This window comes from Ranitomeya imitator, chromosome 10 (genome assembly GCF_032444005.1).
Source record: "Ranitomeya imitator isolate aRanImi1 chromosome 10, aRanImi1.pri, whole genome shotgun sequence".
NCBI classification, from domain to species: Eukaryota; Metazoa; Chordata; class Amphibia; order Anura; family Dendrobatidae; genus Ranitomeya; species Ranitomeya imitator.
Window position 1 is genome coordinate 111,157,755 of NC_091291.1, and position 25,691 is coordinate 111,183,445.

Consider the following 25,691-nt stretch of genomic DNA (forward strand, 5'->3'; position numbering starts at 1 on the left):
TATGTGTGTGTGTATGTTTTGGAGAAACGGGGTCAGTGGGTGCTCTCGTCCACTGGCCCGGCTGCCTTTAGCAAGACTGCATGGACCAGGGCTCATACCACTGAACACCCGCTCTATCTCCCGGTGTGCAATACACTACTCAGACGACACAGGGTTAGGGTAAAACAGTGTGGCAATACTTTATTGAACCACAACACCCAATAGCAAACAGAACAATCCCAGCAATTACCCCAAGATGGTGCACATTACAGGGCCTCACACTTGCGCTGACTCGCCAGGATAATGGTAGATGTTATGTCCGAGCTCCCCGGGTTGATACTCCACTTGTGATATGCATGCAGACAGGAGGTAACGACAAGTGTAGGGAGATAACCAAGAGCAGTCCTGTGTTCTTTCAGCTGGGTCCGATGCACCCTCAGCTGAGATCCTGAAGAGTGACACCAACCAGAAGAAAAGAAGTCTCTTTTATAGCTGAGGCATGTGATCTATTTTTAGATTTACCCAGTGTCTTTCAGTCCACCCTCACAGCCTTTTTCCGTATCTACCTTCGAAGTCAACAAACTGTTTACAGAATACAATACACACTTAGCATAGTAGTACACAAAAAACAAAGATAAACACACACTGTGTACAAGTCACTATTACAGACCTACACAGTATGTAGTATCAGTTTGCAAGTCAATTTTTCTTGGTTTGCAAATATATGTCTACCGTATATACTCGAGTATAAGCCAAGATTTTGAGCCCATTATTTGGGGCTGAAAGTCCCCCTCTCTGCTTATACTCGAGTCATACCCAGGGATCGGCAGGGGAGGGGGAGCGGGGGCTGTCTAATTATACTCACCTACTCCTGCAGGTCCCTGGTTCCCCGACGCCGCAGCTTCTTCCTGTACTGAGCGGTCACATGGTACCGCTCATTACAGTAATGAATATGCAGCTCCACCTCCCATAGGGGTGGAGCCGCATATTCATTACTGTAATGAGCGGTAACGGTGAGCATAATGGGGAGGGGGAGCGCTGCGCAATAGTCACCTTTCCTCGTTCCGGTGCCGCTCCGTCTTCAGAGTCTTCTGCAGTGACGCTCAGGTCAGAGGGCGCGGTGACGTGGTTAGTGCGCACCCTCTGCCTGAACGTCAGTGCAGAGGAGGCTGAAGACACAGCGACACTGAAATGAGGAAAAGTGAATATAGAAAGTGCTGGGGGCCTGAGCGACGAGAGGGGAGTATGTGATTTTTTTTTTTTTTTATCACAGCAACAGCAAATGGGGCAAGTGTCTATATGGAGCATCTTATGGGGCCATAATTAACGTTTGTGCAGCACTATATGGGGCAAGTGTCTGTATGGAGCATCTTATGGGGCCATAATTAACGTTTGTGCAGCACTATATGGGGCAAATGTGTATGGAGCATCTTATGGGGCCATTATTAACTTTTATGCAGGATTATATGGGGCATATTTTAATATGGAGCATCTTATGAAGCCCATCAAACTGTATAGAGCATCATATGGGGCTCTTGATTCAATATCAATATTCAAAAACACTTAACCTACTGATGTCTCAATTAATGTTACTTTTATTGGTATCTATTTTAACTTTTGACATTTACAGGTAGCTGCTGCATTTCCCACCCTAGGCTTATACTCGAGTCATTAAGTTTTCCCAGTTTTTTGTGGCAAAATTAGGGGGTCGGCTTATACTCGAGTATACACGGTAATATATGAAGCTGAGTGTGTGTGTGTGTATGTCCGGGATTGGCATCTGCACCGTCGCAGCTACAGCCACAAAATTTTGCACAGTCACACGTCTGGACCCCGAGAGTGTATAGGATAAGAATATATACCGTACAGTTGCTAAGGTGGGGCCCCGACATGGGATACTCACCACACACGGGGATATGAACACACACACAAAATGCACCACACACTACCACGTGCTTGAACACATATACCACCCTCAGCACACATTTCACCACACATACACCAACCTCACCACATAAAAGTCGAAACACAAAAGTCCCTGCTCAAAACTCGCCACGCGCAAAACTCGCCACATGCAAAACTAGGCACATGCAAAACTAAGAATGTCGTTTATCAAAAGGCTCTCGAATAAGTAGTAGAAGATTATTTCACATTACTTGGCCAATTTAGTTAAATATGTGTGGAATATCTCTGGTGTTGAAATATATGTTGTGAAATGCTTCTATTAGCTTAGTTTTTGCCTTTTAATAATTACATTTCTATCGGTTTTGTGGTTTTTGTGTGCAGAATAAATTTTTGTTAACACATTCTAGTTTGCTAACAGCAGTTATTAACCCGTGCAAAGCCGTGTAGTACAGTATGTACATATATATATATGTGTGTGTGTATATGTACAGTTGGGCAAAAAAGTATTTAGCCAGTCAGCAATAGTGCAAGTTCCACCACTTAAAAAGATGAGGCGTCTGTAATTTACATCATAGGTAGACCTCAACTATGGGAGACAAACTGAGAAAAAAAATCCAGAAAATCACATTGTCTGTTTTTTTAACATTTTATTTGCATATTATGGTGGAAAATAAGTATTTGGTCAGAAACAAAATTTCATCTCAATACTTTGTAATATATTCTTTGTTGGCAATGACAGAGGTCAAACGTTTTCTGTAAATCTTCACAAGGTTGCCACACACTGTTGTTGGTATGTTGGCCCATTCCTCCATGCAGATCTCCTCTAGAGCAGTGATGTTTTTGGCTTTTCGCTTGGCAACACGGACTTTCAACTCCCTCCAAAGGTTTTCTATAGGGTTGAGATCTGGAGACTGGCTAGGCCACTCCAGGACCTTGAAATGCTTCTTACGAAGCCACTCCTTCGTTGCCCTGGCGGTGTGCTTTGGATCATTGTCATGTTGAAAGACCCAGCCACGTTTCATCTTCAATGCCCTTGCTGATGGAAGGAGGTTTGCACTCAAAATCTCACGATACATGGCCCCATTCATTCTTTCATGTACCCGGATCAGTCGTTCTGGCCCCTTTGCAGAGAAACAGCCCCAAAGCATGATGTTTCCACCACCATGCTTTACAGTAGGTATGGTGTTTGATGGATGCAACTCAGTATTCTTTTTCCTCCAAACACGACAAGTTGTGTTTCTACCAAACAGTTCCAGTTTGGTTTCATCAGACCATAGGACATTCTCCCAAAACTCCTCTGGATCATCCAAATGCTCTCTAGCAAACTTCAGACGGGCCCGGACATGTACTGGCTTAAGCAGTGGGACACGTCTGGCACTGCAGGATCTGAGTCCATGGTGGCGTAGTGTGTTACTTATGGTAGGCCTTGTTACATTGGTCCCAGCTCTCTGCAGTTCATTCACTAGGTCCCCCCGCGTGGTTCTGGGATTTTTGCTCACCGTTCTTGTGATCATTCTGACCCCACAGGGTGGGATTTTGCGTGGAGCCCCAGATCGAGGGAGATTATCAGTGGTCTTGTATGTCTTCCATTTTCTAATTATTGCTCCCACTGTTGATTTCTTCACTCCAAGCTGGTTGGCTATTGCAGATTCAGTCTTCCCAGCCTGGTGCAGGGCTACAATTTTGTTTCTGGTGTCCTTTGACAGCTCTTTGGTCTTCACCATAGTGGAGTTTGGAGTCAGACTGTTTGAGGGTGTGCACAGGTGTCTTTTTGTACTGATAACAAGTTTAAACAGGTGTCATTACTACAGGTAATGAGTGGAGGAAAGAGGAGACTCTTAAAGAAGAAGTTACAGGTCTGTGAGAGCCAGAAATCTTGATTGTTTGTTTCTGACCAAATACTTATTTTCCACCATAAAATGCAAAAAAAATGATAAAAAAACAGACAATGTGATTTTCTGGATTTTTTTTCTCAGTTTGTCTCCCATAGTTGAGGTCTACCTATGATGTAAATTACAGACACCTCTCATCTTTTTAAGTGGTGGAACTTGCACTATTGCTGACTGACTAAATACTTTTTTGCCCCACTGTATGTATATACAGTCATGGCCAAAAGTATTGACACCCCTGCAATTCTGTCAGATAATACTCAGTTTCTTCCTGAAAATGATTGCAATCACAAATTCTTCGGTATTATTATCTTCATTTAATTTGTCTTAAATGAAAAAACACAAAAGAGAATGAAGCAAAAAGCAAAACATTGATCATTTCACACAAAACTCCAAAAATGGCCCAGACAAAAGTATTGGCACAACCTTTAGCCAAAATAACTGCGACCAACCGCTTCCGGTAACCATCAATGAGTTTCTTACAATGCTCTGCTGGAATTTTAGACCATTCTTCTTTGGCAAACTGCTCCAGGTCCCTGATATTTGAAGGGTGCCTTCTCCAAACTGCCATTTTTAGATCTCTCCACAGGTGTTCTATGGGATTCAGGTCTGGACTCATTGCTGGCCACCTTAGAAGTCTCCAGTGCTTTCTCTCAAACCATTTTCTAGCGCTTTTTGAAGTGTGTTTTGGGTCATTGTCCTGCTGGAAGACCCATGACCTCTGAGGGAGACCCAGCTTTCTCATACTGGGCCCTACATTCTGCTGCAAACTTTGTTGGTAGTCTTCAGACTTCATAATGCCATGCACACGGTCAAGTAGTCCACTGCCAGAGGCAGCAAAGCAACCCCAAAACATCAGGGAACCTCCGCCATGTTTGTAGGGACCGTGTTCTTTTCTTTGAATGTCTCTTTTTTCTCCTGTAAACTATGTTGATGTCTTTGCCCAAAAAAGTTCTGCTTTTGTCTCATCTGACCAGAGAACATTCTTCCAAAACGTTTTAGGCTTTTTCAGGTAAGTTTTGGCAAACTCCAGTCTGGCTTTTTTATGTCTCGGGGTAAGAAGTGGGGTCTTCCTGGATATCCTACCATACAGTCCCTTTTCATTCAGACGCCAACTGATAGTATGGGTTGACACTGTTGTACCCTCGGACTGCAGAGCGGCTTGAACTTGTTTGGATGTTAGTCGAGGTTCTTTATCCAACATCCACACAATCTTGCGTTGAAATCTCTTGTCAATTTTTCTTTTCCATCCACATCTAGGGAGGTTAGCCACAGTGCCATGGGCTTTAAACTTCTTGATGACACTGCCGCACGATAGACACAGGAACATTCAGGTCTTTGGAGATGGACTTGTAGCCTTGAGATTGCTCATGCTTCCTCACAATTTGGTTTCTCAAGTCCTCAGACAGTTCTTTGGTCTTCTTTTCTCCATGCTCAATGTGGTACACACAAGGACACAGGACAGAGGTTGAGTCAACTTTATTCCATGTCAACTGGCTGCAAGTGTGATTTAGTTATTGCCAACACCCGTTAGGTGCCACAGGTAAGTTACAGGTGCTGTTAATTACACAAATTAGAGAAGCATCACATGATTTTTCGAACAGTGCCAATACTTTTGTCCACCCCCTTTTTTATGTTTGGTGTGGAAATATATCCAATTTGGCTTTAGGACAATTCTTTGTGTTTTTTTTCATTTAAGACAAATTAAATGAAGATAATACCAAATAATTTGTGTTTGCAATCATTTTCAGGAAGAAAATGAGTATTATCTGACAGAATTGCAGGGGTGTCAATACTTTTGGCCATGACTGTGTGTATATATAACGCAGGGAGCGTCACTCTGTCCAAAGCCTTTATAGACTGCGCAAGCGCCGCCGCAGTCTGGGCCTCACAGAGTGACGCTCCCGGGAGATCGCGGTATGCGTTAACACTGAACGCACACTGCGATCTCCAACAGAGAAGCAGGGACCGCCAGGAGGGTGAGTATCGGCCATATTCACCTGTCCTCCGTTCCACCGCTGTGCGCCGCCATCTTCCCGGTCCTTGGCCTGTGACCTTCAGTTCAAAGGGCGCGATGACGCGCTTAATGCGCGCCGGCGCCGCCCTCTGACTGACCAGTCACAGCCAGAGGACCGGGAAGATGGCGGCGCACAGCGGTGGAACGGAGGACAGGTGAATATAGTAAGTGCTGGGGGGCCTGAGCTGGCAGCGATACCGGCACCTGACCCCCACAGCGCGCCAGGTCAGAGGCAGTATGGGGACGCAGGATGGAGCAGCACATGACAGGACGGGGACGCAGGATGGGAGCAGCACATGACAGGGGCGCAGGATGGGAGCAGCGCATGACAGGATGGGAACGCAGGATGGGAGCAGCGCATGACAGGATGGGGACGCAGGATGGGAGCAGCACATGACAGGACGGGGGCGCAGGATGGGAGCAGCGCATGACAGGATGGGAACGCAGGATGGGAGCAGCGCATGACAGGACGGGGCGCAGGATGGGAGCAGCGCATGACAGGACGGGGACGCAGGATGGGAGCAGCGCATGACAGGACGGGAACGCAGGATGGGAGCAGCGCATGACAGGATGGGGACGCAGGATGGGAGCAGCGCATGACAGGATGGGGACGCAGGATGGGAGCAGCGCATGACAGGACGGGGACGCAGGATGGGAGCAGCGCATGACAGGACGGGGACGCAGGATGGGAGCAGCGCATGACAGGATGGGGACGCAGGATGGGAGCAGCACATGACAGGATGGGGACGCAGGATGGAGCAGCACATACCAGGATGAAGAACATATACAGGTCCTTCTCAAAAAATTAGCATATAGTGTTAAATTTCATTATTTACCATAATGTAATGATTACAATTAACCCTCCGTCACATACAACTGATCTGACAGGCGCTTCTCTTTTACTTTCATTTCTCCTTCCTCACCAGATTGTGAGGAAACCCCCTCCCTCCAGGTAGTCTCCTGTCTCTTGAAGGTCTGTGAAACCTGATATCACAGTTGGATTTCAGAGCTTCAGGGGAGAGGATATAGCTGCACAGATCTCTCAGGCTCATTGTATGTGAATACGTCACATTCAGTAAGGTTGGTATTTTATGTTTTTATTCATCACAATAGTTTATTTAGCTTGTTTTATGAATGTATAGCACAAAATGTGAGGATATTTCATAGAAATAAGGGAGATTTTATAAAAGAAAGTGTGCTGCTCAGGCATATACAGTAGTTCCCTAACATATTCCTTCTCTTGCTTCAGATTATCTGCTGAAATGGAGAGGAAAATGTACAATTTATCCAAACAACTTGATGTTGAGGAAGTAACAAACATGCTGTTAGATGATAGAGACCTCACACTGAATGAGGATTTAGGAGAGGAAAGGGAGATTGATTCTCATGATGAGGTGGAAGAATGTGTCCTGGATTCTGAAACAGAGCAAGACGGTGACAGTGATGAGGATGAAGAAGTTGGATCATATTATATTGGAAAAGATAAAAATACTAAATGGAACAAGAAGCCATTCCAGAAAAAACGTAGGGAACCTTTAAACATTATTACTCACCTTCCTGCAGTAATAGGAACTGCACGTAATGCAAAAACTGCAGTTGAATGCTGGAACAGTATATTTACAGATGACATTCTGGACTCTATTGTCACATATACCAACCAATATATAGACATTATAAAGGACAAGTACATCTGCAACAGAACCATCAAGCCCACAGATGAAATAGAACTGCGTGCTTTTTTTGGATTACTGTACCTTGCAGGAGCTTATAGGGCAAATAGACAAAGTTTGGAGGAACTTTGGGGTAAAGATGGGGATGGAGTTGAAAAATTTAGCCTTGTTATGTCCATAAACAGATTCAAGATTCTAATTCGTTGCCTTCGGTTTGACGACAGAACTACCCGAACCGAACGCAAAACACATGACCGACTTGCTCCAATTCGTGATATATTTCAAAGATTTGTTGTAAACTGTAAACAAAGTTATTACCCTGGAGAGAATCTCACTATTGACGAAATGCTCCCTGGTTTTCGTGGTAGATGTGCCTTTCATCAATATATTCCATCAAAGCCAAACAAATATGGAATAAAAATTTATGCCCTTGTTGATGCCAGTAAGACCTACACTTACAACCTGGAAGTTTATGCAGGAAAACAACCAGAAGGTCCTTACTGTGTGAGCAACAAACCCATTGATGTTGTAAAAAGACTGGCTGAACCCTTATTTGGATCGGGTCGCAATATTACAGCTGACAATTGGTTTACAAGTTGTGATCTGATAGATTATCTGAAAATTCAGAAACTGTCATATGTGGGAACTGTAAGAAAAAACAAAAGGGAATTGCCGCCACAGTTTGTAAGTGTGAAAGAGAGACAACAGTACAGCAGTATGTTTGCATTCCATAATGGAAAGGCTTTAGTTTCCTATGTACCACATGCCAAAAAAATCGTACTTCTTCTATCAACACTTCATGATGATGCTGCCATCGATCCTGGGACTGGGGCAGAAAAAAACCCGGAGATAATTACATTTTACAATGCCACCAAAGGGGGTGTGGATACAGCAGATCAGATGTGCTCCACTTTCAACGTCAGCAGAAACATCAAACGCTGGCCAATGGTCATATTTTTTGCTATGTTGAATTTGGGTGGTATAAATTCACAAATAATTTATCTTGAAAACAAGCTTGAACCACTCCGTAGACGATTGTATCTGAAAAAATTGGCCCATGAACTAGTACTTGGAGAGCTACGCAGGAGAAGCGTGAAAACAATCGGTATCCCCTCTCGCCTTCAAGTTCAGCTCAAAAGGTTCCGCCCAGAAGATGATGGTGAAAAGTCACAATCTGCACCACCTCACAAAAGAAGGAGATGCACCACCTGCCAAACGGAAAGCGGAACCAGAAGGCTTTCAAATTATGAATGTCTCAAATGTCATAAAGCAATTTGCCTGACACATGCAAAAATGGTGTGTAATTCTTGCTATTTGCTCTGCAAGTGTGACTTTTCTGGGGAAACCTCAGCATCTACTTCTGATTGAATATGTTTTTAATAGTACTTAAGGTACCTTAAAATTAAGTTTGTGTTCAAAAATTTTCTTTGTACATTTTTTTGAGAGAGTCGAACTGGGGACTATTTGGCAGGAGTTTTGAAAAGTTTGTATTTCATAGTTATTAGTTTTATGTTAAGTAAATGTTTTTTTTTGCAACTGATTATGTGTAGTCTCTTTTATTACATCCCTATGAAGGTCACTGATCACTTTTAGAGCACTGAAATTGCAAACATTAGATATTATAGGTATTTTTCCAGCAGGCGCCTGACAGGCACATTGTATGTGAACTCGTTAGTCCGAATATTGTATGTGACGGAGGGTTAAACTTTCATATATTATAGATTCATTATCCACCAACTGAAATTTGTCAGGTCTTTTATTGTTTTAATACTGATGATTTTGGCATACAACTCCTGATAACCCAAAAAACCTGTCTCAAACCTGTGTGTGTATATATATATATATATATATATATATATATATATATATATATATATATATATATATATATATAGTGTGTATGTATATATGTATCAAGTTTTCCCACCTACAAAGAATGGCGGGGTCTGTAATTTTTATTGTAGATACACTTCAACAGGGGAAGACAGTCACATTGTATGATTTTTACATAATTAATTTGCATTTATTGTATGAAATAAGTATTTGATACAAAAGAAAAATAGAACTTAGTATCCTCCATACAGATCTTCTCCAGATGTTTCAGGGCTGTCGCTGGGCAACATTGAGTTTCAGCTCCCTCCAAAGATTTTTTGTGGGGTTCAAGTCTGGAGACTGGCCAGGCCACGTCAGGAACTTGAAATTTTTCTTATGGAGCCACTCCTTAGTTGCCCTGGCTGTATGTTTCTGGTCATTGTCATGACCCGTAGTCTATGCTCTTAGAAAGGGAAAGAGGTTGTTGGCCAAATCTTGCGATACACATGCCTCCTCTGGATCATTCAGATGGTTATTGGCAAACTTCAAACGGGCCTGGACATGTGGTGGAGCGAGCAGGGGGACATTGTATGCCCTGCAGGATTTTAATCCATGATGGCGTAGTGTGTTACTAACGGTAATGGTTGGGACTGTGGTCCCAGCTCTCTTCAGGGCATTGACCAGGTCCTCCCGTGCACTTCTGGACTGATTTCTGACCTTTCTCAGAATCATCCTTACCCCAGGAGGTGAGATCTTGCATGGAGCCCCAGACAAAGTAAGACTGACAGCCATCTTGTGTTTCTTCCATTTTTCAATTGCACCAACAATTGTTGTCTTTTCACCTGCTTTCCTATCGTCCTATAGCCCATCCCAGCCTTGTGTAGGTCTACAATTTTGTTCCTGGTGTTTTTAGACAGCTCTTTGGCCATGGTGGAGACGTTGGAGTGTGAGTGTGTGGACAGGTGTCTTTTATACAGGTAACGAGTTCAAACTGGTGCAATTAATACAGGTAATGAGTGCAGAGTAGGAGGGCTTCTTAGTCTGGAGTCACTACGGAAGAATACAGACGAGTGCTATGCGAGAAAACATCACTTAGCACGCGGACCAGTGTTAACCTATGGGGCAGCTCACGTCAGCGTTTATTTTCTCAGCCATATTCGGCGTGCGTGTAAAATCGCAGCATGCTGCGATTGTCACAGAGACTCCAAGCCTATGGGTGCGTACAGCAGTTGGACCATGCGAGTGTTGCCCAATTTTTACGCCTTGGTGTACTTTGAAAACCCAGCAATCCATGTGTCGCATACAGTAAAATCAGTGTGACAGGTTAGAATAGATATATACACATAGATATATAGATGTCAGTGGCTATATATATATATTTTACATATCTGCCGTGTTCTGTAAAATCACTGCAGGAGCTGACAGGATATGTATTTATTAATTGAACGTGCAGATTATTGTCTCCCAGCTAAATAACTTAGGATCAATGTGAATAAATATAAGGGAAGGTTATTTTCCTTTTTTTTCCCCCTCATAGTTTTGCCTTTTTACATTTTAGGTTTATTACATTATTTTTTTTTTATTTTTTTTTAATTTCTTCTTTCTTTAAAGTTCCTTTTAATTTTCCGCAAAGCTGCAGCGGGTGAGCTGGAAGAGGACAGCGGGTTGCACGCTCTTGCAAGACTCTCAGAAATCGATGTTTCCATTGAAGGTGTGAAAGGAGCCAAGAGTTTCTTTGAAGCAAAGGTAAGTGGGTTAATAAGATGCCTTCTATTCTAAGTGAGCCTGTCACCAGTTATCTGCAGCCCCACCTGTCAGCAGCATACAGTAGGGGTGGAGGAGAACCTGCTTCTAATAATGGGTCACTGAGTGAGCTTCTTGCTGTAGTTTTGAGAAAGTACTGTTTTATCTGCTGCAGCTCTGCTAGTCCTCTCACTGATGAGCTGTGCTACGTAGTCCTCGCTGTATGAGTCCCGGTTATCCCTGCCTCCACAGAAAGTGTGTCAGCTAATGCAAAGAAGATTAGTACTGAATAACTCATTGCTGAGAACACTAGCAGAGCTTCAGCAGATACCTGATTTTTTTTGTAAAAACTACAGATAACAAAAAGTTTTGAGATTTGATTCTGCCAAATCATATTTCAGCTTATATTTCTTCCTCTCGCACAATTTGATAACGATGTGTTCCAAAAAAAATGTGTAATTTATAAGCAAAACAGAACCGTAATTTAAAAAAAAATGCACATCTCCGATCTGCACCATTATTCTGGCACACTAAAGACTTTGCTCTAGGGCTTTTTAACTCTTTGTGCCAAAACCGACATACAGCTCCTGCAAGATTAGGAGCCGTTTGGTGGCAGTGGCTCTCTACGCCCCCTGCTTCAAAAACATTCCTATAGACCGAGGTCGTCCAATATCCGCTATCAAAAGTTATTGGGCGGTCGTTCTGGGGCAATCTGCAGTCACAAACTTTACATGTGTCGAGGCTGAAGAGGTTGATTCGCTTTTTTTCCTGACTTCCGCCTTACTCTAGTGGTCGTCTATAGGTCCCCATGCACATTAGATGAAAGCCGAGAATCTTTAAATATCCAAGCACCTATAGAAGACAGAGGCACCCAATGCCGTTTCCGGCTCAGGACTATTATACCAAAAAGAGAAACAACCGGATAGCGGTGCAAATTGATTATATCCCCGTTACTAAATAAATAATTATAAAGCCATTAGATAAAATTGGCAAATGTAGGGAAGTTGGGCAAGGGAAGTCATCTCACCAGCATTTAATACACCTGTAGGCGCGGCAAGGAGTCAGGGATGCAACAAGCCGATCATTGCAAAAGGATTCCCCCAGTGATGAGACAAGGGGTATAAAATGCTATATTTATTGGACTGATTAAAATACTTAAGTAAGGACAAAACCACATAGAATTTCCAGAGCCTTTGTGTTTCGCCTTGTAGCCTTAGTCAAGTGTATACAGAGAAACGCGTAGGGTCAGCAAATTCTAAGTAGTTTTTGCCTTTACTACACTATTTTAATCAATCCAATAAATGTGAAGTTTTATACAGTCTCATCACTGGAGCATTCCTTTTTCAAAATTACATAACACTGGGAGAATGACAAAAAAAAAGTCAATAACCCTTTTAAAAATAGTCATTTTTTTTCCATTTTTGTTTTTTTGGATGGCTTTTTTTTTTTCTCAGGACGAGCTGTAAAAAATGGGTACGAGTTACACGTGAGATAAAATGAAAAAAGAATTAAAAGAAACATTGTCGCTATTTGGGGTTTTGGGACCTGAGTATGAGTCTCCAGGTCAGTACAATTATGGCAATACCAAAAATTTAAAAAAAAAATACGTTAGTGGTTATAAAAAAATTCAAAATTTATTTAAGTAAATATTGTAATTGATGTTTTCCCCTAATAAAAAAAAAAAGCCCATAGGAGGACAAAGATGGCAGTGCTGGTAACCATTAATGTCCTGCAATCACGTCACGCGGGGTCTGATGGGAGTGCACAAGCGCAATGGCAAGCAGGACATTTACAGTAAATTCTTGTCGTTGAGTGACTGCGGTACTTAAAGGGAACCTGTCAGCAGGATTGTGCTCAGTAATCTGCAGGCAGTGTCAGGTTGGCGCCGTTATACTGAATAGGCCGGCGTCACACTAGCGTATTGCATCCGATGCGAGAACATCGGATGCGATATGCTAATGACACTCGGCTCCTGCTCGCAGCAGAGCAGGAGCCGAGTGTCATGCGTCTGTGCTCCGATTCTCTCACACAGGGAGGATCGGAGCACAGCTGCGGAGAAATGAATTTCTCCATCTCCTCCATTGCTGGGGTCCGCTTATAGCGCACATCACTCGGATGTTATCCGAGTGGTGTGCGCTGTCTCACTCGCACCCATAGGCTTATATGGGTGCGAGTGAGCCGAGAGTTTTCCTCGGTCCGAGACAATCGCAGCATGCTGCGATTGTCTCGGACCGAGGAAAACGACCGACAAAAAGTCGGCTGCTGGGAGCGGCACCATATGCTAACATTGGTCCGAGTGCAATGCGATTTTTTATCACTCACTCGGCCGTTTTAAACGCCAGTGTGACGCCGGCCTTAAAATGATACCTGGTGATGAAGTCTGGAACGTGAGAATCTCATTAACTGAAAAAAAAAAAGATTAAACAAGAACCACAAGATGGATTTCATCCCCAAGTATCATTTTAATTAGTATAACGGCACCGACCTGAGTGTGTGTGTGTGTAGGTTACTGAGCACAAACCTGTCGACAAGTTCACTTAATACAGCATAAACAATAGCAGTCAGAGGTAGCTACTGTTGTTATAGGCATGTGCCAGCTGTGTTACACAGCCAGTATCTCCTCGGCATGGAACAGGCCATCACCACAGTCTGGACATTCAGACTGTCCTAATACCACTAATTCTAGGCATCAGTACAGACCATGTGAATGGTGCTCGCGGGTACAACCATGGCTGTGGAGTCTGAGGTTTGGCTTACCGACTCCACAGCCCTGCATTCAGCAGGTGGTGGCACTCACCCATCTTTTCTGATGCCGAGAAGATCTTTGTGGAAACGTAAAAGAGATGAGAACTTGTATTATCAGCTCCCATCCCAATAAGGTCCTGCATTTGTAAGTGGTCCTGAGCATGGAGCGCTGCGCTGCCCTTTCTTAAGTGACGCTGGAAAAAGAAGAGTTCTGCGCTTGTTCCACTTGTCCCATAGACTATGATTGGGGCAGAGGTCAAACATGAAAATCTCCACTCTTTGGATACCTGGCTCTCATCAGGTTATCCCCTATTTTACTGATTACATATTCACGTCATCGGCCGTGTCCCTGCCTGTGATGCAGGCTCACACACTGAGCCCACATCTTTCCCCGCACTTGATGGCTGATTTAATCAGCTATCAAGTGCCTCTAATAGCAGCGGATCAGATATCCACCCAGGGCTGTTATCCAGATAAATGCCTCTGTCAATCACTGACAGTGGCATTTAATACGAGCAGACCGGAAGAGATTCATCGATCTCGCCCATCGGCGCTTCAGTCACGTGCTCGCAGGGCGTCGATTGATTGTTACGTCTGCCAAGGGTCTCCTGAAGATTTCCATGCCCGTCCTCAAGATCCTTCTGTGAAGCACAGACTATCACAGCTTCAAGTCTTCTTAGGGGACTATTAAATACAGTAAAAAAAAAGGAAAGTTTAAAAAAATAAAAAGTTCAAATCACCCCCCTTTTACCCCATAAAAAAATACTCATATCTGGTATCACTGTGTTCAGAAATGTCCACTCTATCTATATATCAAATAAATTAATCCGAGAAAAAAAAAAAATCAAAACTGCAAAATTACGGGGGGAGTTTTAGTTACTGCAACATTGCAATAAAAAACAATCAAAACATTGTATCTACCCCAAAATGGTATCAGTAAAAAAAAAAAAAAGGCAGCTCAGGCCACACAAAAAACAAGCCATCACCTAGCCTCAGAAAAATGAGAATGTTCAGGTTCTCAGAAAATGGTGACAAAAGCAACCCCTTTTTTGGACAAATTTCTGAATAGTTATCTGCGCACTCATACGGACCTGGGGAATCATTTTCAGGTCAGTTTTACCATTTATTGAACATGGTAAATAAAAAGCATTAAAAACAATTGCGTTTTTTTTTTTTTTTTTTGCAATTTCACTGCACTTGGCATGTTTTTCCCCGTTTTCTGGTACACTATTGTGGCTGATTGAATGGTGTTGTTCAAAAGTACAACTCTGCCCACAAAAAAATAAACCCTCATACGGCTTTGCCTGGAAAAATAAAAAAATAAAACGTTATGGCTCTCGGAAGAAGGGGAAGAAGAAATGAAAAATGGAAAATCATCCAGGGGTGAAAGGGTTAAAAAAAAGGGGAGAGAAATCAAATGGGTGGTCCTAATCAGTGATTGACAGCTACCTGTTATACAGAAACGGCTAGGACCACCTACTTGACACCTAAACTCAGAATGAGCAGGGATGTATAGGTTTATTAGAAAACACTTAGGGCCAGATTTATCAAGGTGTTTTTCTGTGAAAAAAAACACCTTGAAATTTTGCAAGTTTTTTGCATTTATATGCCAGTCCCAACCACCAAGTGAGTAAAAATGTGCAAGACGGTGGCTTAAATTTCAATAGCGATGTACTCCAGTTCCTAGCGCACCCAATTTAGACTTGTGCACTATAAATCTGGGGTCCAGTGCGGCTTTAAGAACGATATTTGGTGCTAAATCTGCTCGCCTGCGAAACATACAGTGTCTACAACTGTGGATTTTATTTTATGTCTAAGGTGCAGGCTATTAATCATGGCAGCCGATTCGAGCAAGAAATTAAAGCGGAACAGGAGGAGAAGAGGAGACAGGCGGAAGAGAAGGAGCAGAGGAAGGCTGCCTTTAAAGAGCTACAGTCCACCTTCAAGCCATAAACCAGAGCAGAGTATTTTCATAGCATGCAGAGAGAAATCTATCTATATACCTATATATCGCAGGGTGCGCAGAGTCTTGTTCTTCCGCTGTTGCTGGATTACAACTTCTACCTTGTTTTACCAGACAAGAGCTGTACACAAGTGATTCCCCCAATACCTGAAGATCCGGGACCTGACATTCCTGCTGTCAAAATATATTTGCAAAAAAAAAAAAGATTTATCTAATTTATTGCTTACGGTTGGATGGACCAATAAAGTGAATCATTTTACTAGTGATTTTCATTTTTATGTTGCAGACAGTATTTTTTTACATCGTTCTCAGTTTGTTTTTTTTGTGAAAAATCTGTAAATAAAAACAATCATAGCTATTATTCTATAGATTTTTGTGTTTTTAGTTGGTCAGAAAAGCGCCGACATAAAACAAATCCTAATTTTTCTGAAAATGGAAAGAAGATGCACATTTTGCTGCAGATCTGCCATAGATTTCGCCACCTAAATGATATAGATAGTTGTAAAACTTTTCTTTATAAAAGAAACAAATTTGCTAAAACCATAATACCAGAATTCGTAAAAGCTTTGAAAAGTCGCAACTTTTTGTGGTTTTCAGCTTTTCAAGTTTTAATCGGCTCCGCCAAAATAGGCAAAGTTGGGGCATAGCCATACCGGCCCATCAAATTAACCAAAAAAAATGACGTTGCTTTTTATGCCAGATATGCTACTCCAGTCCTAGACTGGAGTAGCATTTCTGACACTCTGCATGCCCCACAGAAGAGATGCTGAATTCATTAGGTGGCTTTATAAAACCCTATTTCATGGCACCTGTGTTCAGTGTGCACAACGTGTCACCGTAATAAATAGACCGCCATGTTCAATATGAAGGCATAGAATACAACCGCCACATCAAAAGAGATGAAGAAACTTATTAGCATGTTTTTTTTATTTATATTTTTTTTTTAAGTGCCTTCCATGCATATCAGATCCGTCAGCAACAATCCCATGACACTTTTTGTAATGATACAGCACCCCAGTTTTACAAGAGTTTGTGCTGCGTCTTATTCAGCAAATGTATTAAACCGTGCAATAACAAAAAAAAAAGTATAAACATTAAAACACTGACTGTAAAACAGCAGTACGGGGAAGAAGGTAGTGTTGCACAAAAAAAAAAAAAAAAGAGCCAAATCCATTGTCATCACATATATACAATATAGATATGTACACATAGATCATCCTCTTAATGAACAATATCAAAATAGTCTATTCCTATTGAAATCTCCTTCCCAGAACCTTGCTTCGCTCCTCGGACAGGATAGATTATTTACATGGACAGAACGAACAATGACACCGACTCACTAGGGCCACAAATGCACCGAGACACTCGCGCTGGGACAGATCTCGTTTCTTATACAATGACAGAGGAAGGGGCTGACGGGTGCGGCAGGGGCAAAGATGGCGGCTTAAAACGCGCTCATAAATGGAAAAGTACATTTGTTTTAACTTCCGTTTCAAAGGTGAAGACAAGTTTTGCCGGGATGGAACAAGGTAGGTACTACCTATATACATTATGTGGGTAAGGGAGGCGGATGCTCATATATCATCATTAGGTCCAGTCTGAATTGGAGGCCGTGTTAAAGGGCGTTGTCGAAGGCATAGGATATTGATGAGCGAACGTGCTGGGATAAGGTGTTATCTGAGCATGCTCGGGTGCTATCATAATAGGTTAGTGTCCCCGCAGCTGTTCGACAGCAGCAACACAAGCAGGTATTGCCTAATAGCCACTGGGACTTGAACATTTTTTTTTTTTTAAGAGTACACCGAAGACAGTCGGCTAGCACCAGAGCATGCCCAGATAACACCTTATCCCAGCATGCTCGCTCATTACTAATGTCCTATCCTTAGGGTGCCGGCACATGACCGTATAAATTGGATCAAGATCAGACTATAATTAACAGACTGGCTGGCGGCTCTCCTGAACCAACAGGACCGCTTCATATTTTCCTATGAATCTGTCACGCTCTGGTTGAGAGAGCCGCCAGCCAATCTGTACATTGCGCTACGATTTCAGTCCAATTTATGCAGCCGTCTGACTGTGCCCTTAGAGCAAGTGATTGATATCAGATTGGTGGGGGTCCAGCATCCAGGACCCCCACTGATCAGCTGCTATTAGCTCCTGTGGCAGATGTATGTAAACAGTGGAACGGAGCTGAACAGCGCAGCTCCCCTCAATGTGCTGTGGCCGCTGCCAGGTACTGCAGAACCGCTCCTATTCTCTTACACAGCTGATCAGTGAGGCCCATCACTGGTCCGATAGTGATCGGTTATCAATACCATATGCCTGGACAGCCCCTTTATGTGACCACCTTGCATTGGACTTTTTCTGACTTTGGCAGGATACACAGCAGTCGTGTTCTGGCAACATTTACTTCTGGTTTCTACTGGGGTACGAGTCTCATAAGGCTGCAGTCATCAGAATTAAGGGAAACGGCAGCAAGTCATATCCACAGTAAGTATAGTAGCAAGAGATGACTGTAGCCCAAGCAGCAGCAAAACAGAGGCTGCTGCAATAGCCTGTTAAATGGTAAAAAATGGACACCAAAAACAAGGCTGTTCCTCTATTAAACATTTTCTATTAGAATCTGTCTAATAAATGCTTCCAATGATAAACAGAACATTAACAAAAAATATGTAACAATGTGATAATGAATGACAACCCTGTTAAACAGAACCTGGTGCTATGACCGTATACAGTTTTAAGAGTACAAATAATCACATCCCTAAAAAAAAAAAAAGTGCTAAACGCTATAGAAAGTACTTCCAGATTCTATGGAGACACATGATGAGTCTCAGCCAATCAGTAACTAGAAAAAAAGTCATGTGACAAATTCTATGGCGCTGCAGTCCCATGATTCTTTTCAGAGTAGCTAAGTGCATGGGATACATGCGCCATATCACAAAAGTTCCTTTTAAAGAGGATTTCTAGCCAGAGCCTAAAGAGATGCTCCTAAATCAGAGGGGTGACTAAAAACATCCTGGGTCCCAAGGAGAAATCTAGAGCAATCTTTACCCAGAAAAAAAAACAGCTCCACTCCTGTCCATAGGTCGTGCCTGGTATTACAGCTCAATAATTTACAGTTTGCCACAGGCAATTAAACCCTAACTGAAGACTATAATAAAACATGACTTTTAATAAAACTATTAAAGGACAGGCAATTAAGATCCGCTAAGCTAGTGTGTATCCATAATCAGATTATTATTATTAAAACATATGTAATCCACTGGATTTATATCTGGTATCTTTTATTGAGTTAGTTTACTAAAGGGAGTTGGTGCGGCCGGTACCACTACCCTCATTTGAAATTTATTGATGCCTCACTACCTAGCAACTAAAATAACTCCTAGACCTCACCGACATGTTTTGCCAGCTAAACTGGCTTCATCAGGGTATGAGGCTGGACTGACTGACAGTGCAGTACAGCTGTAATACCAGATATGACCCGTGGACTGGGGTGGCGCTGTCTGTGGGAGAAGGCAGCCGTGTTATCAAACCCAACTGCTTTAAATACATTTAGTGATCTTTTAATGTTCTATTACTAAAATTTGGGGATTCCTCCTCCTTGCGCAGGGGTGTCAAAACCGCTCCGTTCATGGAGAGGGTAACCACTGCCTTTAAATGACTGCCGTAAAGCAATAAGTGACACCACTACTCCCATCATCTAATGTCGGGGAACTAAGACTCCATATATCGGTGACCGGCTGAGACCTCATCGAACCACAACTCCCAGCATGTTCTGAGAAACCTTTTGAAGATTACAGTTGGCAGACCATGATTACCGGCTGCCTGCTTGCTATTTTTTCCCAACCTACTGTATGTTATTTTTATAATTTTTATTTTTACAGTTTCCTAAAATGACACGCTCTGTACCTAAACTATTTAAAAAAAATAATAAAAAGGAGCAGGTGGCGACACCTACAGCACCATAGAAACACATCTCCTGTGCCAAAATGGACACTAGGCCTCACTGATCCAGACTGCTAGGCCACGTTGCCATTAGCAACCAATCAGAGAGCACTTTTCACTTCATATACTGCTCTGGGAAAATGTAAGCTGAGCTGTGATTGGTTGCTATGGGTTTTACCAGGCCAGACTTTACTTACGAGACAATTTTGATCAATTTCTGTTGTTGTCCTGTGCGTCAGCCGTTCCCCCCAAAATATTCATAATGTGAATAATTTATACCCCCGAAAACAGTTTATCTAAAAGCCTCGATTAGACGACTAGGGAAATATGCTCCACAAATGTAAACATAATGATAATGTAATGGTGATATTGCACAAAAAATGAACAAAAAGACAATAACAAAGAAGCAATGAGGGACCAGAGGAGTCAATAGGCAACATAGAGCAACCGACTCACAGACACTGAGGAACTACAGATCCAAGCATACACTACAAGCAATAGAAGCAGCTCTTGCGACTAATAGTGGATGCCGGGATGTGATTTCTTGCATTGGGGCTTAATCAAGGAGTTGTCCACAATTAGAAAAACATGGCTGATTTCTTCTAGAAACACCACAAGAGCCTGTGGGTCTTGTATTACAGCGCCACCGCCCTGAAGTAAATGGGGAAAGCTGCAATACCACACACAACCTGTGCACAGATGTGGCGCTGTGTTCTTAAAATAAAGCAGCCATGGTTATAATCTTTTTCAACCCCTGTAATAAAAAGTATTACTAAGGCTATGTGCACATTGAGTTTTTTTGAGGAGTAAAAAAACAAACACGGTTTGATTAAGCAGAAACCACTTCCTATTGAAGGAATTTCTCTTTTGCTGAGGTTCAGAATTTTTTTTTCCTCCAAAATTATTCTGAATTTCCCACAAGAATGAATTGGAAGAGTTTCCAAGTGTTTTTGGAGGAGGATTTTGAGAAGGATCCACCTGTTGAAAAAACTCAATGTGAATATAGCTTAATGGGTTTTTATGCATAGGATTAGTACTGCCGAGACCCTCACCGATCCCTTAACGGGGCTCTGAAAAGTCAAGTCTCAATGGTGCAGAGGTCGAGCACAGGGTTTGCCTATCTCTGACAATTCCATAGAGAATGAATGGAGTGGAGCTCAACTTCTGCTTCATTCACTTGGGACTCTTCAGAGCCCCCATATTGGGGACCGTGAGGGTCCCAGCAATCAGAATGCCCATGATCAGAAAGGTGTCCTCTATGCATAGATGATCTCTTCTACATTTGTCATAAGGGGTATTCGAGTAAACTCTATCACCACCTATCCCCTAGAAAAGTGTAATGCTGGACTGGTGGAAACCGGACGTTTGGGACCACCAACCGATCGCTGAGCTTTGCTTGTCCATTTCCACCGTTCTATAGATTTTGGATAGATATAGGCTCGACAGCTGCAGCATTCACACTCGCCTTGTGGAAATTAGGGATTGGGGTCCGGAAAATTAGTAGGGGTTCCATGTAAAGAGGAGATACATCCTTCTTACCAAAATTCTTTAACAAGTGTTTATTTGCCCCATAGGAACCGATCAGATTACTTTATTCTGACAGCCGAGACCTCACTGGTTGCTACAATCTGCGGCGCCGATTTATACCATTCCTTATGAATACGTACAAGCAAGATTACATTTTGTTGCGGGCAAATTTCTTGATCAGGGCTACCATAAAATTATGTTATGGTATTTCCACTAAGCCCACCGATGACAAGTGAACTAGTCACCACCATGACTGCTATTCTAACAGTGGTCGCCAAATTATAGCTACTTCCACTGATGGGGAACTAGAACTTCCAGCAAGCCCCGGCAACCGCAAACACAATTGACTGTGGCCATATTCTGCTGATTGTACTCTATGGTGGTCAAGATGGCAACAATCTCTTGTCTGGCGTAGAAATGTAAATCCGCAGAGGTAGAGGGCAATCACTGAACAGATAAAAGACGGCATACATGCTGGGACATGTAGTCCTGCTGCAACTCCATCCTGTAAGAGGACGGAACACTTCAGTAAGTGACACACAATCTACCGCGACTGGACCCGTTTAACAATGGGGGTAGGAGCGTCGCAAACTCATCTGTCACAGCGTGAGCCATGTACAGTAAGGGTAGGAGGGCTCACACTGAGATTTTTGCAATATTCAGAATACTAGCACATAGTATTCACCAATTACACAGAATATATTAAAAATTGATTGTAAAAGTCCGGGATTAGCAGACTGGAAGGGGATCCAGACAGGTAAGAGAGTGTTTGGGGGAACCAATAACTAAAAGTAGCAACCTGATGACTTCGGCAAATAAAACATAATGTGGCAGCAGCTTTTACCGTAGAATTTCTGATTCAATGGAACCGGCGTGTTCATCTTAACGAAGGGGGTAATGGCTTAAAATGCAATTCCTGCCCTGCTGAGAAATAGTTGGATCTGATAGAATCAAACATGGCGGACAGTACGGACTAAAGAACATTTTTAGTGGCCTCTAATGCACTTAAAAGCAAGACAACGGCCCAAATGCAGCTTCTTTTTTTGTAAAATCCTGTAAATACATGAAGATATTTTTAACCCTTCTACATGAAAAAGGTGGGAAAATACACAGTAAAAATTAATAAAAATGGAGATGCTGCTGATTTTAACCCCTTTCTGTTGCGGCCAATTTTCATTTTTTCACTTTTGAATTTATTTTTTTTTTCTTTCTCCCCTTTTTCCAAAAGTAATAACTTTTCTTAATTTTTGCGACGACAGCCATTGGATGAGTTGTAGTTTTGTAGGTCACCATTAAAAAAAAAATTGTTCAAATGGTTAAAAAAAAAAAAAAGAAAAAAAAGAAAAACCCAAAATTCCAAACTTTTTTTTTTTTTTTTTTTTGTATCTTGTTTTGTTTCTGGAGCGTTCAGTGTAGAAATGATTTGGTAAAAAGAATTCTTCAGGTCGGTAACATTATGGCAATAACATACCATACTTGTCATTGTTTTTGTTTTTTTCATTTTTAATATACAAATTCATTTTTAATAAAGTATCCATACTTCAATGGAGCTGCATGACGGCTTGTTTTTAGCATGGAGAGCTGTACTTTTTGCTACTATCACACAATGTCTTCATTCTTTAGTGCATTTTTTGGTGAGTTAACGACACCAAAAAACAGCAATTCTAGGGGGTTTTTTTTAAATTTATTTCTCTATTTTTTTTTTGAGTCGTGAAAATGACGGCAATTCAATTAAAGTATTTCTTTTGTTAGGTTTTTAAAAACGAATTACGTTTTAGTTTTAAAATCCCTAGGGAAACTAAATTTGCCATTGTTTGATTACTTGTACAATATATTGCAATACTTCATTTATAGCATTGGGCACCGGAATGCCACTGCTGTAAGAGGCAAGTGGAAGCTGTATGACACAGCCTACACCCACACTCTATATGATGCAGGCTCAGCTCCTGAGCCTGCTCAAAACACCCACACCCGACATGTGTCGTACATGTACCGAGGATGTCGGCCAGGGTATGAAATCTGCAACACATGTCAATTTCTGTAAGGTTGAGCATGCAGCCAATGTAAGGTATTTATAAAATCTCATACATCGTACATCTACAGCATACTTTACATGTGCAAATTTTCACAGAAAATCTGCAGAGAATGGCAGTCAACATTTTATCATGAGCAATGGTGGATCTGGGCATGCACTTGTGCTGTAATGAAAGGACTGGAGCCGCCCTTTGCCTAGCCCCTTATCACATCCTTCTACTCCCCATTGTTTGCGTGCTGTGTGTCACCTACAGATGTATTAGCTGTCCTTTCACACATAACGATATCGTTAACGATATCGTTGCTTTTGGTGACGTTGCAACGATATCGTTAAGGAAATCGCTATGTGTGACAGCGACCAACGATCAGGCCCCTGCTGTGCCATCGTTGGTCGCTGAACAAAGTCCAGAACTTTATTTCGTCGCTGGATCTCCCGTGGACATCGCTGGATCGGCGTGTGTGACACCGATCCAGCGATATCTTCACTGGTAACCAGGGTAAACATCGGGTAACTAAGCGCAGGGCCACGCTTAGTAACCCGATGTTTACCCTGGTTACCATCCTAAAAGTAAAAAAAACAAACAGTACATACTTACCTAACGCTGTCTGTCCTCCAGCGCTGTGCTCTGCACTCCTCCTGTACTGGCTGTGAGCGTCGGTCAGCCGGAAAGCAGAGCGGTGACGTCACCGCTCTGCTTTCCGGCCGCTGTGCTCCCAGCCAGTACAGGAGGAGTGCAGAGCACAGCGCTGGAGGACAGACAGCGGTAGGTAAGTATGTACTGTTTGTTTTTTTTACTTTTAGGATGGTAACCAGGGTAAACTTCGGGTTACTAAGCGCGGCCCTGCGCTTAGTTACCCGATGTTTACCCTGGTTACCGGCATCGTTGGTCGCTGGAGAGCGGTCTGTGTGACAGCTCTCCAGCGACCAAACAGCGACGCTGCAGCGATCCGGATCGTTGTCGGTATCGCTGCAGCGTCGCTTTATGTGAAGGGGCCTTTAGCCGTCCTTTCACAAATAAGGCAAAACACGTCCCAACAAGGACAAATCTGTCGATCTGATCGGCGTGGCACTGACAGACGCACCCTACCCCGCCATCCGACTGCAGTCCCTCTGTTACATGGCAGTGTAACAATTAAAAATGTCAAAACAAAATAAAAAACAAACAAAAAAAAAGGAATAACAGAAGAGCAAAAGTTTTAAACTATTTCTAACTCTTAAATAAATCATAATTAAAAAAAAAAAAAAAAAAAAAAGGACTGAAGGGGTCCCAGATACGCCACCTTTCCAGGTAGGGATAATGAAATGCACATTGATAAGTGAAAGTGCTCGGAGAGATTCTGTCCAGATTTCGGCGTTATGCTTGAGGTCGAAAAATCACAAGAGAGGCTGCAGCGAACATGATCTACAGCTGCGCTCTTCGACTTGGCTGGGAAACTACAACTCCAAGCATGCCCTGGCTGGAGATGCTGCGGACTTTAGTTTGAGAACAGCCTTAAGAAACGGATTGCAGGGCGCAGATTTACAAGCTGAGCTCCTAGGCATTGATATCATCATCCTGCTATGAACAGTTCTGATTGTCATCATCGGTAGCAGTTGCGCGTCTTTTTTCGCTCCTGGCTTGGCCGTCTTTACCTTTTTTTTTTTCATATCACATTCATGGTCACTTATACCGACAACACGGGGGGGAAGCAAGGATAACAAGACAATAGAGCTATTGTATCAGTACAAGTGCTATACAATAGAGTCCCAGTCAAAATCATCTTGGATGTCGTCTGCAGGAAGGGGGCGACGTATGTGAAAATTTGTGGACGGCATCATGTGAGGCTGGTTCATTACCCCGTGGTGCCCTGATAATGAAATACACAAAAAAAACAACAAATAAATAAAATTCCTTATTTATCCCTTTAATGGCAGCAAGAGACTCCTTGTGATATTAAACCCTTAACTAATCCATTATGGACAGTGATATTAATTCTTCCCCAAAGACCAGCAAACATGCCACATTTAATTATGCTATTATTGCAGCTTATCCGGGGGGGCTGTATTCCAGATTTTATCCAGGTAGCTGTATGAAGCCCCTTCTCTGGGCACTGTGCAGTCATGAACAAAAGTTTTGAGACTAACACAAAATTTTGGTTTCCACAAAGTTTGCTGCGTCAGCATTTTTAGATCTTTTAGTGAGAGGATTGCAGACGTCTAGAAAAATAAGGGTAAATTGTGGAAATATTATAAGGAATCAATCACCAAGTTTTGCTACCCCATTTGAAAGTAGCATGACTTAGAGGCAGAGACCCTGATTCCAGTGGTATATCACTTACTGGGCTGCTTGCTGTCATTTTGATACAATCCCTGTTTTCTCTGCTGCAGATCTAGCAGTGCTCTGAATGATGAGCAGTATATAACCGCGCCCACATCACCGATTGGCAGCTATTTATACCAGTGTACACAGAAAGCAACCAAC

The 25,691-nt window shown here is 42.5% G+C and overlaps 2 protein-coding genes across 2 annotated transcripts in view; one reads left to right on the forward strand and one right to left on the reverse strand.

The window, feature by feature from the left end:
* Positions 1 to 16,084, forward strand: part of EFHD2 (EF-hand domain family member D2) — a 30,180-nt gene extending 14,096 nt beyond the window's left edge. Inside the window, exons 3-4 of the mRNA XM_069741687.1 lie at positions 10,884 to 11,018; positions 15,579 to 16,084. Coding sequence (XP_069597788.1) covers positions 10,884 to 11,018; positions 15,579 to 15,713 — 270 coding nt within the window. The 3' untranslated portion in view covers positions 15,714 to 16,084. The remainder of the gene's footprint in view (positions 1 to 10,883; positions 11,019 to 15,578) is intronic.
* An 8,738-nt stretch (positions 16,085 to 24,822) lies between these two features.
* FOXJ3 (forkhead box J3) overlaps positions 24,823 to 25,691 on the reverse strand; it is a 63,384-nt gene continuing 62,515 nt past the window's right edge. The window contains exon 13 of the mRNA XM_069740892.1: positions 24,823 to 25,077. Within this exon, the coding sequence (XP_069596993.1) occupies positions 24,962 to 25,077 (116 nt within the window). The 3' untranslated portion in view covers positions 24,823 to 24,961. The remainder of the gene's footprint in view (positions 25,078 to 25,691) is intronic.